Here is a 20624-nt window from a genome sequence, read left to right as displayed (position 1 = left end):
GAAACCTGAACCGACCTAGAAAAGCACGGATCGCTCAGCACTAACGGATATCACTGCTGTAAAAATGTTGACTGAAACAAATTAAGGAAACAGTCAATGATAATTTCGTTACTATTTTAGCAGTTTTTGCTTCCAGTTCTTTCACATCACATTATTTATTATACATGGCCTAATTTTATTATTTAATAGTACCATTAGCTATACTATAATTTAATTGAATACCTAGGTTGTTAATGTCCATGTTTTGGGATATTTCAACAAGGCACAATTTCAGTATGTTTAAATTCTCTGTTTTTATTTTTCTGTAAGTAAGTGTTGCTCACTATCATTTTATGGCAAATCTATGCAAACCTTATACTTTTATAAGCCTCACAATGCAACATTAGTTGGAATTTATATAATAAAGCGTGTCCAATTATTTTTGGCACTGGCCATTCGTTTGTCGATTTTATTTCAGAAAACTTTTTTGAAAAATAAGAACATACATATTTGTTGCTGAGAACATTCACGTTTGCAACAACGGCCTAGGGAATGCAATGGATGGGGGAGGGGTTTGTAGTGAACTGGGGATTATAGGGCCATGATCACATGAAGAGCCAAGCCCAGGTTGGGAATTTGGCCAGATCACCGGATGAACCTAGAATCTAGTGACTGACCACAGAGAAGACCTTGGATAAACACCTCCTCTGAACAATGGCAGCCTTTGCAGGACACTGTTCCTATCATTGCCCTGGCCTGTGGCCAAAGAATCTGGCCTAGGGTTTTGGAATCTCCTTTATCAGAGCAATGAGTGCCCCCTACTGGCCTTCACACAAAGGGGTCTGGTAGCAGCCAGAAGCCTACTGTACTGTCTGGACTCTGGCATGGGTGGACTGGCCATCTGGCATTTTGGGTAAAAGCCAGATGGGCTGGTCCATTTTAGCCAATTTGGCGAATAATGGTGGCCTCAAGAAAAAACAATTGCTGTTAGGAATGCCAGGGCTCATTTCTGGTCCCAGTCAGCCCCTGGACAGATGCATTTAAAAGTGTATTCTATTACAAGGTCGACTTGCAGAGCACAATTTGTTGAAATTTTAGCAAAGCAAAACCCCTCTCGCTACAAGTGGAGTCTGGAAATATTATATTAGCCTCACAGACTGATTGTGGTGGCTTAGTACAACTTTGAATCAACATAGCCACCATTAGCCTGCTTCTTTCCCAATGCAAATCTGTGGTCATGTGCAGCCTATGATGAAGGTTTCATTCCGAGCTATCCCAGAGGGGTATATGACAAAGCAGGATAAGTGATGTTACACCTTCAATCAACTGACTAAGTATACTGAGTTTTCGTGGCGTGTCGGGTGACATTCATTGTTGGCATTGTTGGTAGGATGGGCTAACTAACTTAGGCTGCATTTAGACAGGCAACCCAGTTCTGATCTTTATTTTATGTGATGTGATTGGTCAAAAGACCAATTAGTGGAAAATATATCAGAATTGGGCTACCAGTGTGAACAGATTTTTCAAACAAAAGGCACATTACGAAGGAAGTAACATTTTGGAACATTCAGATAGAAATGTGCTTGTTATGTAGAACAAACATCCCTCTCTGGCATGTAGAATAAGGAATCACGCCTGCTCTATTCATGGGATTTCTATCTGCAACGTTTAAGAACATATTTTGGCAAATGAACATGGCCAAAGTAGTGACTGCTAGCTAGAACCAATGACGACTTACGTTAGCTGTCCCTCTGTGCAAATGCGAAAGTGGTTATGTTTTGATACGAAGTAACAGTAAACCAATAAAGTAATGTTAACATGACATACTCTTTTTGGCAATCCTGAATCTGATATACTGGCTGCAGATACTGAGACAGATACTGAGACTGTTTCGCTCGCTTGGATGCTTTTTCCTATGAGATAGATTCAGCTACTTACAAATTGGAGCAAAATGTAAAATGATTTCTTTCTTTTTTTTTCTTTTTTCTTGTTCACATTTTTGGGGAAGCATGGCTTCCCTTGGCACCCATGAATACACCCACTGCAGTAGGTCTAATGACAATCGCCAAATGTCCTTACACTGATGGTGTTTGTAACAGATGTTTCTCCATTAATCAGGTGGTTTGGATGCTGAAATGATTTTGGAATGGATGAAAGTGCTGCAGGTAGCCTACTTTCTGAAGTGATTTGTTCAACAATCAGATGAAAACATCATGACTGGTTGTGTTCATGCCACATTAAAATGTAATACATTGTTACCGTTAAATGACATGTCTTAACTATTAGGCACAATAGGGGCTCCCCAAATGTCAAGGTACAATTTGCACTCTGCTAACATACTTTGAATAAGGGCACATATACACTAATGTACACACATCCCTTTCGATATTGGACGGATTTGTAAACACGTGGAATCTGTGCATGTTTTTAGAAAAGCTAACCATCTCTTCCTACTGTGTTTTGGAGGGAAGGGGTGCAGTAATTTCTATCCTTTTCACATACTTCACCTTGTTTCAATTGTGCAAGGTTTCGAGACAGGTGTGCAATTCCTAGTGCTAAGCGATTAACCAAAACGTTGGTTATTTTTTGTTGAATTGACCAACATCAGTTCAATTATTTCAATTCCATTTTGTTCAGTTTTTTTTCTGTGAACACAATGCCACATTGAGCTGCAGTTTCTTGAGACATAAATGAGATCATAACCAAACTGTGCAATGTTGTAGCCACTGTTCTACATAGTTTAGAGCTAAAAAAAATTGATAATGAACTACAATAACCATAATCCATTATGCGGCTACTTGTCCGGTCTGTGTTACTTTTATGCCTGCTACATAAGAGACCGACGAATGCTGTGATCAAGAGGGGATACATAGAGAGCAGTTGCTTTGCAAGGTATTGGTACTCAGCAGTCATAAAAGTATACCTTGTATACTTTGAAGAACTACTAAAATTGTGATTTTGTCAGACAGCATAGGCAGCAGCTCTATAGAAATGAGATGATAACTTGGAGTAAAATAATAAAATCATCAAATAAACCAAATGTAACTTACACAACAACTGAAATATTTTATTAAAGTAATGTGAATAAACTGATGGTTAATTAGTGATTAAGGAGTCATGGGCTGTCGCTACCATCATGGGACTTTTATTAATTGTTTTATTCTGTATTGTTACAGCGTTCAACCCACATAATGCATTTACTGTTTAAAAAAATAATCAAAACAGAAAATCGTGAGAATTGTTTTATAATCGAACTGAAACCAGACTGACCTCAAAATCTACTATTTGCTCAACACTAGCAATTCCAAAGGAGGAAGGATATGGAAGTGAAAATGTTGGGAGAATATCACAGGCAGGCCCTCTTGTTATTGCCAAACTCAGTACTCTTTTCTTGCTCTGACCGGGATACATTCATCAATAGCCATTGGAGGAGGACTCCCAGCTAGCACATTTGGTTCCTTGGAAGTTGTGGGAACATATGTTTTTGGTTTCCCATTGGTTTTGGGAACAAAGCAATATGTTTTCTGACCTGTGAAACGGAACGTTTTTTTAACGTTCTGAGAACTGAAGTGAAAATGTTGCTTGTTCTGGGAACGTACACTTTTAGGTTGCAGGGTGGTTCTGAGAATGTTTTACTATGTATGGTTCCCTGAAGGTGTTCCTGGGAGGTTTTATTAACATTCTGAGAATGGAAATTATAGGTTATTTTAAGGTAATTAAATACCGTTCTGCGAACATGTTTCAACTAGACTTTTAATAACATTTTGTTTTAACTCATTTGAACTCAAAGCACAGAAAACACAATTAATTTGCTTAAGCCGGAATTTCCCAACTCCTCATGTACCCACAACAGTGCACATTTTTGTTGTTGCCCCTGACAATCTCACCTGATTCAACTCATTGATGGCTTGATAATTAGTTGACAAGTTAAATTAGGTGTGCTTGTCCAAAAGCTACAACAAAAATGTTTAGTGTTGGGGTACTCGAGGAAATACTGGCTTAGGCATTAATCATGCAAACATTTAAAATGTTTTATTGTCAAACGGCATCAGTGAGATTTGAAACTATGATCTTCTGTTCTCTTGCCAGGTAATTAGTCCACAGTACCACCAAGATGGAGCCAGTGTATCTTGCTTCCGGCCTTCTTCAACCTGGGCTTGAACCAGGGACCCTCTAAACAAGGGGTGGGCAACTCCAGTCCTCAGGGGCCGGACTGTTGTCACACTTTTCCCCATCCACAGCAAGCACAAGGGGATTAAACTAATTGTATTCTAAAATGAAGATCATGATTAGTTGATTATTGGAGTCAGGTGTATTACCTGGGGCTAGGGCAAAAGTGTAACACCAATCAGGCCCCTGAGGACTGGAGTTGCCCATCCCTGCTCTAAATACATCAATAACAGTCACCCACGAAGCATCGCTACCTATCGCCCAACAAAAGCTGTGGCCCTTTGCAGAGCAAGGGATACAACTACTTCAAGCTTTAGAGCAAGGGATACAACTACTTCAAGCTTTAGAGCAAGGGATACAACTACTTCAAGCTTTAGAGCAAGGGATACAACTACTTCAAGCTTTAGAGCAAGGGATACAACTACTTCAAGCTTTAGAGCAAGGGATACAACTACTTCAAGCTTTAGAGCAAGTAACATCACCAATTGAAACGCTACATGTGTGCACCACTAACTAGCTAGCCATTTAACACCGGATCAACTAGCATGCCATGTTTTTTTTAAACTCATACATAGCGATTCATTTTAATCTATTCAAACAGACCCCATTTCAAAGGAATCAAACACACATTAAGATCACGTGTGGCCAATTAGTGGGCGCAGCCAACACATCTGTACACTCTTTACAAGATAGAGGATATAGAGAGTTTTGTTGACACTGAGAACGGAATGTACAGTATATGCAGGGCCGGCTCTAGTGCCCAACAAGCACATGAACCCAAACATTATGCCATGTTAATGACAGCGGAGTGAGAATGGCTAACAAAATCAACAGGGGCACCCTGCAGGTCAGGGGCCTTGGGCATGTGCCCTGAGTGCCGGGTCGATATTCGGTAATGATTACTACAAGTTTAGATAGCTGGCTAGATTAACTTATAAATAAAAAAATTGTTAGCTGACTGTCAGTCACTGACATAACAAGAGAAAAATGACTGATGCACAACCAAATTTGGAACTTGCACCTTGTGTATTCTACTATTCTAACAGTAAGTTGAGAAAAAAAAATACTTTTCTTGTTTCGTTTTTTGGGTCGGGCACCATAGTGGCCTAGGACCCTAAGCAACCGCTTATGTTGCTTATGCCTGGAGCCAACCCTGTGTACATGTTTTTAAATAACAATCTTGATTATTATTAATGTTTACATGTTGTTTTTATAGAAAGTGTTCTTAATGTTCTGAGAACATGACTTTAAATAGAATGAGGAAACCTGCAGAAAATGTCATAATGAAGTACTGAAATTCCCACAGATGAACGTTGATTCTTAATGTTCTCTGAAACAATTTGACAACATTACTTTAAATAGAACCATGAGGAAAGTGGTAAGAAACGTTATGCTGAAGTACTGAAATTCCCACAGATGAACGTTGATTCTTAATGTTCTCTGAAACAATTTGACAACATTACTTTAAATAGAACCATGAGGAAAGTGGTAAGAAACGTTACGCTGAAGTACTGAAATTCCCACATAAGAAACGTATATCGGCTGGAAGACACTATATTAAAATAGACTGTTGGTCAATATTCACGTAGCTGATGGTCATTCACATTCTCATAGTTTACAGCTGACGATATGATTCTCAGAATGTTGTGGGAAGGTTGTATGCAAAATAACCATAGGACAACCACACTCTCATCAAGCACTAAGAAACATATGATTCTCAGAACGGTATGTGCTAGCTGGGCTGTGTATTTTGTTTTGCAGAGTGTTCGGTGTAGAAGAAGGAAACAAACACTGATCCAAGAATACATCTGAGTAAGTCCCGCAGGCACACACTTCTGTCAACAAATCTTTATTAACTAATGCCAGTCAATTCTTCCTCCTAACTGTGCGTTATCTCATGTCACAAGAGTAGAGGCGTTTTTAGTGGCTCTGTTTGTGTACAATGAGGTTCATTTCCTTTTCAGATGTGAACAGTTTGACACTTTGATACTTTCTGACCAACTTCACCTCCCATATCACCTACAAGCCATCTGCAGCAGGGATGATTGGGTGTTGGCTTTTCTCTAGTCAACATTCTGTTCAACTTAAATTTGTCCTGTTGAGATACAGTTGTTGTCATTGTAAACCTGGCTCACGTACTGCCGTTTACATTATTTTCAGATACCATTTCAGATTACAGAGTGACTTCCCAGAAGTAGATCCTGAGTTATTTGAGCACTTGTGGGACAAAGGGTTGTACAGTTGAATGGAATCCACAATTGCATACTCAGTATGTTAGTCAACTTACTGCCATACTTGTAATACTGGTGCAAAGGCAGAGCTCTTGATTTTGCAATAGAAAAAAGTTCAACAAGTTAAAATGAAATGACGCAGCCTAGTTCTTTGGCATGATTGATAGTCTAGTGTAAAGGGCAGATCGTTTGGACATCATGGGATGATATAAGAGTACAGATGCTAACACAGACAGTAAGCCCACATGTTCAAATGAGATGACACATGTTTACTACAATGTTGCCTTGTTTGCAACTATGTGATCGTTGCACAGGAGGTTGGTGCCACCTTAATTGGGAAGGATGGGTTTGCGGTAATGGCTGGAGCAGAATGGTATCAAACACATGGTTTGATGCCGTTCCATTTGCGCCGTTCCAGACATTATTATGAGCTGTTCTCCCCTCAGCAGCCTCCACTGGTCGTTATCTATAACATGATCATGTGTGTTTGCATAGAATGTCCGTATTAAATCTCCCGATAACAACAATAGTATCTTTCACCCTCTCGCAGGTGATCATGGGTGGGACCCAATGAGAAAATTGAAATACCAGCGTTCACAGCGCTTGGTAAGGGATTTGTTCCCCTCAGGAGAGACCAGCAGCACTCCGGTGTTAGGATACCCCAGGACATCCGAAAAGTTACCATTGGCCCCTGAAGAGCAAGAAACGAGCAAGGAAAATAGCGGAAGGCCCTGGGCACATATCCACAAAGCCCCCCCCCCCCCTTGGGTTGTGCCGTGGCGGAGATCTTTGTGGGCTATACTCAGCCTTGTCTCAGGATGGTAAGTTGGTGGTTGAAGATATCCCTCTAGTGGTGTGGGGGCTGTGCTTTGGCAAAGTGGGTGAGGTTATATCCTTCCTGTTTGGCCCTGTCCAGGGGTGTCCTCGGATGGGGCCACAGTGTCTCCTGACCCCTTCTGTCTCAGCCTCCAGTATTTATGCTGCAGTAGTTTATGTGTCGGGGGGCTAGGGTCAGTTTGTTATATCTGGAGTACTTCTCCTGTCCTATTCGGTGTCGTGTGAATTTAAGTGTGCTCTCTCTAATTCTCTCTTTCTTTCTCTCTCTCGGAGGACCATGCCTCAGGACTAACTGACATGATGACTCCTTGCTGTCCCCAGTCCACCTGGCCGTGCTGCAGCTCCAGTTTCAACTGTTCTGCCTTATTATTATTGGACCATGCTGGTCATTTATGAACATTTGAACATCTTGGCCATGTTCTGTTATAATCTCCACCCGGCACAGCCAAAAGAGGACTGGCCACCCCACATAGCCTGGTTCCTCTCTAGGTTTCTTCCTAGGTTTGGCCTTTCTAGGGAGTTTTTCCTAGCCACCGTGCTTCTACACCTGCATTGCTTGCTGTTTGGGGTTTTAGGCTGGGTTTCTGTACAGCACTTTGAGATATCAGCTGATGTACGAAGGGCTATATAAATACATTTGATTTGATTTAGATTTGATCTCAGAAACATGTTTTAAGAGAAAAAAACTCCCAGTTCAGAGTAGGTTTTCATAAAAGTTTATCTCAACTGGTAATCACAACAGTTTGAGGTACCGCAGGAAAGATAGTGATGAAGCTCATTAGCATTGTTGCAAATTATGGGAATAACCAATCGCAATGAGGAACCGCAACCTGTAAACTCTATAGCACACTTTAGACAACCACACTCTTAGAAAAAAAGGGTTCCAAAATGGTTCTACCTATACCCTTTAACATCCTAAGAACCGTTTTTGGAAGAAATTGTTATTTTGTAAGGCAAAGGGTTCTACCTAGACCTTTTAACATCCTAAGAACCGTTTTTGAAAGAAATGGCTCTTTGATGATTCTTTGGAAGGCAAGAAAGATTCTTTGGAAGGCAAGTAGGGTTTTACATACTGTAGAACCTTATATAATATTTCCCTGCATGCTCTATTGCAAGGAGATTTTCATAACTGTTTGTTATGGGGACATTCAAGTCATCAATGTGTTGCTAACTAGCAATGTTTAGACTTGAGTTTGTGATCTAGCTAATGATTAGCCAAAGGGGCAACCCTCAGCCTACTTATTTATAGCCACTTGGCTGCATCACGTAAACTGGTGATACCTGATGATACCTAATGCTTATTGCTAAATAGCATACCGATCTGATAATATTGTCAAATATTTTATAGGGCTCATTTCTGGAGGGAGAAATTATATTTTAGATGTGAAGTATAATTTTATTTTCATTCATTTTGGAGAAGAATGACATTTTTAAAAAGTCAACATAACTGACATTCTCAGTTATTCTCCACACCTAAAATTGTAGGTCCCTCCGCGACCTGTAGTATGCTGTGATTTGTGCTTTTGTCAGTATATATTGTTTAGGCTAGTATATTATATCTAGTCTGCTTAGTCTGTTTATCACGCGTTCCCGGAAGTCTCAATATGTTTCTCCTCTGGGTTTATAAACACTGTGTAATAACTTTACCAACGTTATGGCCGACATAACCCATAGCTTCGATTAGTACACAATGAACGCATGCGCAGTACGTAATCTTCACTTTCAATCCAACACGCGCTCTCTTCCAAGATGTCAGCGCCTATAGAAATAGTTTTATGTGCCGATTCGGCTGGACAGCTATGGAACTGTGCCGTTCTCGAACTCCATTTTGGTACAAATCTCTTGGCAATACTTCTTCGAGGTCCCTCACAGTTTTGAATGGAGAGTACATCCTCGGAGCCCAACTCGGGAAAAACTTCAACGTGTGGGAAATCCAGAGAAAGGTAGCTAGCTAACTTGCAAACATTTAAAAGCTGGCTACCTTGCTAACGGCGTATGCGCTGTTCATAGCTGTCTGAAGATATAACTGAAATGTATTTGGACATGGCTACGTTTAGAACAAGAGATTCCCTAAAAACACACCACTTGGGGTGACACATGCTCTCCTAACCTACGAAAAGTCACTTCCGGTTGTAAATGGGAGTCCTAAACTGTGTTCGATTACCCAGACAAACATACTGTAACGACCCTGGGTTTATAAGCGCGGAAATCGACTCTGCCGCACGAACATGCTTTTGCAGCACAGTCGATAGCGCGCCGGACCTCGGGGTCGAGACCTGCTCCCTGCTGTTTCATTACAATACTGTATACTACATATTTAACGAGTATATACGACATACTATTCATTTTAGTAACGTTATACTGTAAACGTATGCTTTCAGTTTTCAAATTAATTTGAGCGTACAAGCGCTTAGACTGTCTACCGGAAGTTGATGCAGTTGCTATGCAACCTCTTGCTAGCTAGTTAGCATAACACATTTACTAGATATATTTTACGACTTCGGGTGTGTTAAATGCAATCTGGAGTGCAAGAGTGCGCTCGTAAATTCAGAGCATTGTTGGTTTGTAAAGGCAGAGCGTTTCACTTTCGGAGCGCACACTACGTTCGGGCGGAGTAGTAGGGTTGATTTGAGCGTCCTGACCAAGTTACAACGGGAGTCAAGCACCCACGCTAACGTTAGCTAGCTTGCTTGCTAGCTACTACTTTACCCGTCCTATCAGAGCTGGTTCGGCAGTTTATTATCCAGAGCGTAGGTGACTAACTGTGCTGCTGGCAACAATTTAATTGCGCTATTTTTGCCGACGTTTAACGACACCAGCCATATTCAACCGGTGTTGAGCGCTCGTAAATGCATTATTCTGCGCTCTGGTACACTCAGACGAGTGCTCTGAAATCGGAGTAGATAGCCAGAGCGAACTTACGAAAGCCCCCCAATGTCCATTGGGAACGCCCAACGACTATACCATTCAGCGAAGCTAAGAGTGACGGGAATAATCAAGTAAATCAACTTTGGGTAGTTAATTAGCCTATAGTTATATTAACTAACGTTAGGTGCTAGCTAACAACATACCGGTACCTAACGCTGCTGTACTGATACGCTATGTGGTTCGTAAGGACAGCGTAGCTAACATTGTCAACCAATATAACGTCTAAGGTAACTTATTTGAAAAGTAATTACTTTATTACATTGCTCAACATTTTCTTAACATTTGTCATAATTGGTTAAAGCAATGAATTTGTATCCGCTCTCGTTGTACTTCGACTGCGGTGAAGCCACGGCAATTTCCTGAAGAATTGCATTATGGGCCCTAAAGTACGAAAATAGTGTCCTCTGCGTGTATACCTCATGTTTTGGCGAATTTAGTACCGCATCCGGAAACTTTTTGTATACTAACTATATTCACACTATGATCCATAAGGATATATTAAATTCACGTCACAAATAGTACGGTTAGCATCTCCCAAGTGGCACAGCCAAAGATAGATGAGAGGGATATGTATAAATGTGAGACATTCGGTTTGCGTTTCCTCTCACTACCAAATATGGCCGTGATAGGAAGCCCGTTTGCCGGCCGTGGGAGAAGATTGAGCTAGATGGATTTTGGCTGACATTCTGCTAATTTTCTCAAACATTTGATCTCCATACAGTTTTCTGTTTCCAAAACTAGAATCTATAACAGAGTGCACAAAGTTCAGTAGACTTGACTTACCTAATTGTTTATAGAGATTACTTTGTGTAGGATGAGTGCACTAGATGGTGGGTGTTTTCCTAATGAAGGTAATGCATATTCAGTAAGGCACAAATGGTCTTCATCCTCTTCTTGGCAGTAGCTACCTAGCTAGCTTGTCCCAAGTAGATTCCTAGCTGGCTAGCTAATTCACCCCAATGTACTGGACTTAAAAATCTAGAAATTGATTTCTTTGCATGTTTTCCCACTACTAGTACCTCTTCTGTGAATCAACTTTTTTTCACGATAAGAAACATATGTCATCAATAAATACCTTGTTTACTGTAAAATGGAAGGGAGGAAAATCCCTTTTCCAGTTTCCAACAGTCGTTGAAAGGTATGTAATAAATAATAAAGGTGCATTTGGAGTAATTATTGCATGGTGAGGCACACGTCTTTGGTTGTGTAATCAGTAGAGTGCTGTATCCATGACTACCCATTGAATCAATCACCAAAGCAATGTTCACTGATAGATAAAACATGCTAGCTACCAGTAATGAAACAAATCTATCGCTGGGTTTAACACAACTAGCATGAGGCAGCATGGCTAGCTAACATTGGTAAACTAATGTGCCCAGCCATATTACATCCAGGGCCATCCCACGGTATGCTGCACAATCAATAGAAGCCATTTGTGATGCTGGGTCTTTCCAAAGTATTTTATTGAGTTGTGGAACACCATTAAGTACCTCTTAAATTATGGTAGATGTCTGTAAAACATTGTATAGTCTACTATAATGATATGCATCTTCAGGAAATGGACACAACTCTAAAGGTTGTATGTTTATTAAATGCCTGTTAACATGGTGAAAAATATAGAACATATCAGAACCATGATAGTAGAGCATTTGATCACATTGTGCATGCACCCCTCAATATGATAATGGTGAAAAAGACATGGCATTTGAGTGTAGAGCTTCATGTGTAGCATTCGAGCAGAGCTTCAACACATCTATAAGGTTTAAGAGGGCAGCAACTGAATCGTTCATAGGATAAAGTTTGGGTCTTTGTTGTAATGTTTCATAGGGCAAGATAGAGTGTGGGTCTTTTTATTCTATAATATGTTCTCCGTTATTGGGACTTTTGCTAATCAGGCAATGGTTAAGCTGGTGTCTCAGAGGAGTATCAGTTTTGATTGAAGAGGAGTCTGCAGTCTGAGAAACATCAGTTTGCAGAAGTTCTTTGAGGACCTGAAGAAAGGGGGTTGCGCTGTGTGCTAGGAGGACTTTGAAGAGCGTTTTATCCTGATTATTGACCATTTTTGTCAAAAAATTCATTTCAGTCATATGATACTTTTCTGGAAGACACTGTCCTCCGAGGCAATACTGTGGCGAAATCCTGCACGGAGCCTTCACCGTGCGTTGCCACTTTAAGAGCGCATCAACAGTAAGGAAGGAGGAAATAAAGACAGCTTTTTCAGCTCTCTGGGGAGGAGCTCTGGGTTGGCGCGACAGTTTAATTGTGTATGCTATGCTGCATACGTTTTGTTTATTGTCACAATAGTTAATAAAGTATTTAACTCAATCATCGGTGTGACTGCTCTAGGTCGTGGTTGTCATCGTTTGGGACCGCACCGGTTGTGGATCACATTGATTAGTAGCAACATTGTTTCGAAGCTTTGACATACAAACCATCGGGCAGTCAGACAGGACAACTGCAAGCCCGAAGACCACAGCTAAGATCTCTCTTTCTTTTTCTTCCCTCTATCGTTCCAGTGCTTTACACTGCAGCAGACTTTCTATTTTTCAAGTGCACTTCCTGTTGATGTTCATTAGTGCTGGACTATTATTGCCCTGCCAGAAGTATTTGGGTTGACATTTTAATTAAAAGGGAGTTTGCTTGCAAGTTGTGTATTGTTAGTTGAGCAGTATTGAGGTGGTGTGTACTAGTGACATGTGGCCGAGAAGATTGTGGACATTTTTAAGGCCTTTGTTTTGTCTATGAACACCCCCCACATTCATACCCTTTGCACTCCTCCACTGGAAGATAATACAGATTATTGCAAATCCTCTGATGACTGGGTTCTACTTCAGGCGCCGACAGAGATGGCCGCCTCGCTTCGCGTTCCTAGGAAACTATGCAGTTTTTTTTTTTACATGTTATTTCTTACATTGGTACTCCAGGTAATCTTAGGTTTCATTACATACAGTCGGGAAGAACTACTGAAATATAAGAGCAAAGTCAACTCACCATCAGTACGACCAGGAATATGACTTTCCCGAAGCGGATCCTGTGTTCTGCATTTCACCCAGGACAACGGAATGGATCCCAGCCTGCGACCCAAAACAAAGACGTCGTAAAAGAGGGAAACGAAGCGGTCTTCTGGTCAGGCTCCAGAGACGGGCACATCGCGCACCACCCCCTAGCATACTTCTCGCCAATGTCCAGTCTCTTGACAACAAGGTTGATGAAATCCGAGCAAGGGTAGCATTCCAGATGGACATCAGAGACTGTAACATTCTTTGCTTTACGGAAACATGGCTCACTCGAGAGACTCTAACGGAATCGGTGCAGCCAGCTGGTTTCTTCACGCATCGCGCCGACAGAAACAAACATCTTTCTGGAAAGAAGAGAGACAGACGGGGGCGTATGCCTTATGGTTAACGAGACGTGGTGTGGTCACAACAACATACAGGAACTCAAGTCCTTCTGTTCACCTGATTTAGAATTCCTCACAAACAAATGTCGAACGCATTATCTACCAAGGGAATTCTCTTCGATTATAATCACAGCCGTACATTGCTATTCTAACTTCCGTGACGCATATAAGGCCCTTCCCCGCCCTCCTTTCGGAAAAGCTGACCACGACTCCATTTTGTTGCTCCCTGCCTACAGACAGAAGCTAAAACAAGAAGCTCCCGCGCTCAGGTCTGTTCAACGCTGGTCTGACCAATCTGAATCCACGCTCCAAGACTGCTTCCATCACGTGGACTGGGATATGTTCCGCACTGCGTCCAACAACGATATTGACGAATACGCTGATTCGGTGAGCGAGTTCATTAGAACGTGCATTGAAGATGTCGTTCCCAAACATTCCCAAACCAGAAACCGTGGATTGATGGCAGCATTCGCGTGAAACTGAAAGCGCGAACCACTGCTTTTAACCAGGGCAAGGTGACCGGAAACATGACCGAATACAAACAGTGTAGCTATACCCTCCACAAGGCAATCAAACAAGCTAAGCGTCAGTATAGAGACAAAGTAGAGTCGCAATTCAACGGCTCAGACACAAGGTATGTGGCAGGGTCTACAGTCAATAACGGATTACAAAAAGAAAACCAGCCCCGTCACGGACCAGGATGTCTTGCTCCCAGGCAGACTAAATAACTTTTTTGCCCGCTTTGAGGACAATACAGTGCAACTGACACGGCCCGCAACCAAAACATGCAGACTCTCCTTCACTGCAGCCGACGTAAAACATTTAAACGTGTTAACCCTCGCAAGGCTGCAGGCCCAGACGGCATCCCCAGCCGTGCCCTCAGAGCATGCGCAGACCAGCTGGCTGGTGTGTTTACGGGCATATTCTATCAATCCTTATCCCAGTCTGCTGTTCCCACATGCTTCAAGAGGGCCACCATTGTTCCTGTTCCCAAGAAAGCTAAGGTAACTGAGCTAAACGACTACCGCCCTGTAGCACTCACTTCCGTCATCATGAAGTGCTTTGAGAGACTAGTCAAGGACCATATCACCTCCACCCTAACTGACACCCTAGACCCACTCCAATTTGCTTACCGCCCAAATAGGTCCACAGACGATGCAATCTCAACCACACTGCACACTGCCCTAACCCATCTGGACAAGAGGACTACCTATGTGAGAATGCTGTTCATCGACTACAGCTCAGCATTTAACACCATAGTACCCTCCAAACTCGTCATCAAGCTCGAGACCCTGGGTCTCGACCCCGCCCTGTGCAACTGGGTACTGGACTTCCTGACGGGCCACCCCCAGGTGGTGAGGGTCGGTAACAACAGCTCCACCCCGCTGATCCTCAACACTGGGACCCCACAAGGGTGCGTTCTGAGCCCTCTCCTGTACTCCCTGTTCACCCACGACTGCGTGGCCATGCACGCCTCCATCTCAATCATCAAGTTTGCGGACGACACTACAGTAGTAGGCTTGATTACCAACAACGACGAGACGGCCTACAGGGAGGAGGTGAGGGCCCGCGGAGTGTGGTGTCAGGAAAACAACCTCACACTCAACACTTTTCACACTTATTTAACTTTAATATAATACATCAATAAAACAATTTAGCCTCAAATAAATAATGAAACATGTTCAATTTGGTTTAAATAATGCAAAAACAAAGTGTTGGAGAAAGTAAAAGTGCAATATTTGCCATGTAAGAAAGCTAACGTTTAAGTTCCTTGCTCAGAACATGAGAACATATGAAAGCTGCACTCCTTTTAACATGAGTCTTCAATATTCCCAGGTAAGAAGTTTTAGGTTGTAGTTATTATAGGAATTATAGGACTATTTCTCTATACCATTTGTATTTCATTAACCTTTGACTATTGGATGTTCTTACAGCCACTTTAGTATTGCCAGTGTAACAGTATAGCTTTCGTCTCGCTCCTCCCTAGGCTCGAACCAGGAACACAACGACAACAGCCACCCTCGAAGCAGCATTACCCATGCAGAGCAAGGGAAACAACCACTCCAAGGCTCAGAGCGAGCAAGTGACGTTTGAAACGCTATTAGCGCGCGCTAACTAGCCAACCATTTCACTTCGGTTACACCAGCCTCATCTCCGGAGTTGATATGCTTGAAGTCATAAACAGCGCAATGCTTGACGCACAACGAAGAGCTGCTGGCAAAACCCACGAAAGTGCTGTTTGAATTAATGTTTATGCGCCTGCTTCTGCCTACCACCGCTCAGTCAGATATTTAGATGCTTGTATGCTCAGTCAGATTAGCATGACACGCTAGATAATATCTAATAATATCATCAACCATGTGTAGTTAACTAGTGATTATGATTGATTGATTGTTTTTTATAAGATACATTTAATGCTAGCTAGCAACTTACCTTGGTTTACTGCATTCGCATAACAGGCAGTCAGTCTCCTTGTGGAGTGCAACAAGAGGCAGGTCGTTAATGCATTGGACTAGTTAACTGTAAGGTTGCAAGATTATATCCCCCGAGCTGACAAGGTGAAAATCTGTCGTTCTGCCCCTGAACAAGGCAGTTATCCCACCGTTCCGTGGCCGTCATTGAAAATAAGAATGTGTTCTTAGCTGACTTGCCTAGTTAAATAAAGGCGTAAAAAAATAATCGGCAAAATCGGTGTCAAAAAATACCGATTTCCGATTGTTATGAAAACTTGAAATGGGCCCTAATTAATCAGCCATACCGATTAATCGGTCGACCTCTAGTTAACGCCCTGACATGTCTTGATGTTGCTTCAATATTAGAGGTCGACCGATTAGTCGGAATGGCCGGTTTAATTAGGGCCGATTTTCAGTTTTTTTCAGGTATTTTTGGACACCGATTTGGCCTATTTTTAGTTTTTAACTTTATTTTTTTAACACCTTTATTTATCCTTTATTTAATTAGTCCAACGCTCTAACCACCTGATTACATTGCACTCCACGAGGAGACTGCCTGTTACGCGAATGCAGTATGCAGTAAGAATCCAAGGTAAGTTGCTAGCTAGCATTAAACTTATCTTATAAAAAACAATCAATCAATAATAATCACTAGTTAACTACACATGGTTGATGATATTACTAGTTTATCCAGCGTGTCCTGCGTTGCATATAATCGATGCGGTGCATATTCGAGGAAAAGGACTGTCTTGCTCCAATGTGTACCTATCCATAAACATCAATGCCTTTCTTAAAATCAGTACACAAGTATATATTTTTAAACCTGCATATTTTGCTAAAAGAAATCCAGGTTAGCAGGAAATATTAACCAGGTGAAATAGTGTCACTTCTCTTGCGCTCACTGGACGCAGAGTCAGTGTATATGCAACAGTTTGGGCTGCCTAATTTGCCAGAATTATACGTAATTATGACACATTGAAGGTTGTGCAATGTAACAGGAATATTTAGACTTATGGATGCCACCCGTTAGATAACATACGGAACGGTTCCGTATTTCACTGACAGAATAAACGTCTTGTTTTCGAGATGATATTTTCCGGATTCGACCATATTAATGACCTATGGCTCGTATTTCTGTGTGTTATGTTATAATTAAGTCTATGATTTGATAGAGCAGTCTGACTGAGCGATGGTAGGCACCAGCAGGCTCGTAAGCATTCATTCAAACAGCACTTTCGTGCGTTTTGCCAGCAGCTCGTCGCTGTGCTTCAAGCATTGAGCTGTTTATGACTTCAAGCCTATCAACTCCCGAGATTAGGCTGGTGTAACCGATGTGAAATGGCTAGCTAGTTAGCGGGGTGTGCACTAATAGCGTTTCAAACGTCACTCGCTCTGAGACTTGGATTAATTGATCCCCTTGCTCTGCAAGGGCCGCGGCTTTTGTGGAGCGATGGGTAACGCTGCTTCGAGGGTGGCTGTTGACGATGTGTTCCTGGTTCGAGCCCAGGTAGGGGCGAGGAGAGGGACGGAAACTATGCTGTTACACTGGCAATACTAAAGTGCCTATAAGAACATCCAATAGTCAAAGGTATGAAATACAAATCGTATAGAGAGAAATTGTCCTATAAATCCTATAACTACAACCTAAAACTTCTTACCTGGGAATATTGAAGACTCCTGTTAAAAGGAACCACCAGCTTTCATATGTTCTCATGTTCTGAGCAAGGAACTTAAACGTTAGCTTTTTTACATGGCACATATTGCACTTTTACTTTCTTCTCCAACACTTTGTTTTTGCATTATTTAAATCAAATTAAACGTTTCATTTTATTTGAGGCTAAATGTATTTTATTTATTTTTATTTCAACCGGGGAGGCTTTTTAACCAGGTAGGCTAGTTGAGAACAACTGCGACCTGGCCAAGATAAAGCATAGCAGTGTGAACAGACAACAACACAGAGTTACACATGGAGTAAACAATAAACAAGTCAATAACACAGTAGAAAAAAATAGTCTATATACATTGTGTGCAAAAGGCATGAGGAGGTAGGCGAATAATTACAATTTAGCAGATTAACACTGGAGTGATAAATGATCAGATGGTCATGTGCAGGTAGAGATACTGGTGTGCAAAAGAGCAGAAAAGTAAATAAATAAAAACAGTATGGGGATGAGGTAGATAAATTGGGTGGGCTATTTACCGATGGACTATGTACAGCTGCAGCGATCGGTTAGCTGCTCAGATAGCAGATGTTTGAAGTTGGTGAGGGAGATAAAAGTCTCCAACTTCAGCGATTTTTGCAATTCGTTCAAGTCACAGGCAGCAGAGAACTGGAAGGAAAGGCGGCCAAATGAGGTGCTGGCTTTAGGGATGATCGGTGAGATACACCTGCTGGAGCGCATGCTACGGGTGGGTGTTGCCATCGTGACCAGTGGACTGAGATAAGGCGGAGCTTTACCTAGCATGGACTTGTAGATGACCTGGAGCCAGTGGGTCTGGTGACGAATATGTAGTGAGGGCCAGCCGACTAGAGCATACAAGTCGCAGTGGTGGGTGGTATAAGGTGCTTTAGTAACAAAACGGATGGCACTGTGATAAACTGCATCCAGTTTGCTGAGTAGAGTATTGGAAGCTATTTAGTAGATGACATTGCCGAAGTCAAGGATCGGTAGGATAGTCAGTTTTACTAGGGTAAGTTTGGCGGCGTGAGTGAAGGAGGCTTTGTTGCGAAATAGAAAGCCGACTCTAGATTTGATTTTAGATTGGAGATGTTTGATCTGAGTCTGGAAGGAGAGTTTACAGTCTAGCCAGACACCTAGGTACTTATAGATGTCCACATATTCTAGGTCGGAACCATCCAGGGTGGTGATGCTAGTCGGGCGTGCGGGTGCAGGCAGCGATCGGTTGAAAAGCATGCATTTGGTTTTACTAGCGTTTAAGAGCAGTTGGAGGCCACGGAAGGAGTGTTGTATGGCATTGAAGCTCGTTTTGGAGGTTAGATAGCACAGTGTCCAAGGAAGGGCCAGAAGTATACAGAATGGTGTAGTCTGCATAGAGGTGGATCAAGGAATCGCCCGCAGCAAGAGCAACATCATTGATATATACAGAGAAAAGAGTCGGCCCCAGAATTGAACCCTGTGGCACCCCCATAGAGACTGCCAGAGGACCGGACAACATGCCCTCCGATTTGACACACTGAACTCTGTCTGCAAAGTAGTTGGTGAACCAGGCAAGGCAGTCATTAGAAAAACCGAGGCTACTGAGTCTGCCGATAAGAATATGATTATTGACAGAGTCGAAAGCTTTGGCCAGGTCAATGAAGACGGCTGCACAATACTGTCTTTTATCGATGGTGGTTATGATATCGTTTAGTACCTTGAGCGTGGCTGAGGTGCACCCGTGACCGGCTCGGAAACCAGATTGCACAGCGGAGAAGGTACAGTGGGATTCGAGATGGTCAGTGATCTGTTTGTTGACTTGGCTTTCGAAGACCTTAGATAGGCAGGGCAGGATGGGCATAGGTCTGTAACAGTTTGGGTCCAGGGTGTCTCCCCCTTTTGAAGAGGGGGATGACCGCGGCAGCTTTCCAATCCTTGGTGATCTCAGACGATATGAAAGAGAGGTTGAACAGGCTGGTAATAGGGGTTGCATCAATGGCGGCGGATAGTTTCAGAAATAGAGGTTCCAGATTGTCAAGCCCAGCTGATTTGTATGGGTCCAGGTTTTGTAGCTGTTTCAGAACATCTGCTATCTGGATTTGGGTAAAGGAGAAGCTGGGGAGGCTTGGGCGAGTAGCTGCGGGGGGGAGGAGCTGTTGGCCGAGGTTGGAGTAGCCAGGAGGAAGGCATGGCCAGCCGTTGAGAAATGCTTGTTGAAGTTTTCGATTATCATGGATTTATCGGTGGTGACCGTGTTACCTAGCCTCAGTGCAGTGGGCAGCTGGGAGAGGTGCTCTTGTTCTCCATGGACTTTACAGTGTCCCAGAACCTTTTGGCGTTTGTGCTACAGAATGCAAATTTCTGCTTGAAAAAGCTGGCCTTTGCTTTCCTGACTGACTGTGTGTATTGGTTCCTGACTTCCCTGAACAGTTGCATATCGCGGGGACTATTCGATGCTATTACAGTCCGCCACAGGATGTTTTTGTGCTGGTCGAGGACAGTCAGGTCTGGAGTGAACCAAGGGCTATATCTGTTCTTAGTTCTGCATTTTTTGAACGGAGCATGCTTATCTAAGATGGTGAGGAAGTTACTTTTAAAGAATGACCAGGCATCCTCAACTGACGGGATGAGGTCAATATCCTTCCAGGATACCCGGGCCAACTCCATGAGGGTGGTATGAGGGCCCGACATCCACAGGTGGGGGTTGTGCTTACAGACCAACACCGTGCAGGATGTTTGGCATTTGCCAGAGAACACCAAGATTGACAAATTCGCCACTGGCCCCCTGTGTTCTTCACAGATGAAAGCAGGTTCACACTGAGCACATGTGACAGACAAGACAAGAGTCTGGAGACGCCGTGGAGAACGTTCTGTGTGTGATTGACTTGGAGTTACATTGTGTTGTTTAAGTGTTCCCTTTATTTTTTTGAGCAGTGTAGAAAACGTTATAAAGAAATGCACCATGTAT

General features: G+C 42.5%; 1 protein-coding gene across 1 annotated transcript in view; it reads left to right on the top strand.

The window, feature by feature from the left end:
* Window positions 1-8721: 8721 nt before the first annotated feature.
* The window catches only part of LOC110531543 (WD repeat-containing protein 18-like), a 76396-nt gene continuing 64493 nt past the window's right edge, over window positions 8722-20624 (top strand). The window contains exon 1 of the mRNA XM_036953031.1: window positions 8722-9160. Within this exon, the coding sequence (XP_036808926.1) occupies window positions 9096-9160 (65 nt within the window). The 5' untranslated portion in view covers window positions 8722-9095. The remainder of the gene's footprint in view (window positions 9161-20624) is intronic.

This window comes from Oncorhynchus mykiss, chromosome 1 (genome assembly GCF_013265735.2).
Source record: "Oncorhynchus mykiss isolate Arlee chromosome 1, USDA_OmykA_1.1, whole genome shotgun sequence".
Classification (NCBI taxonomy): domain Eukaryota; kingdom Metazoa; phylum Chordata; class Actinopteri; order Salmoniformes; family Salmonidae; genus Oncorhynchus; species Oncorhynchus mykiss.
The sequence above is the reverse complement of the archived record's forward strand: the minus strand, read 5'-3'. Positions and strand labels throughout refer to the sequence as shown.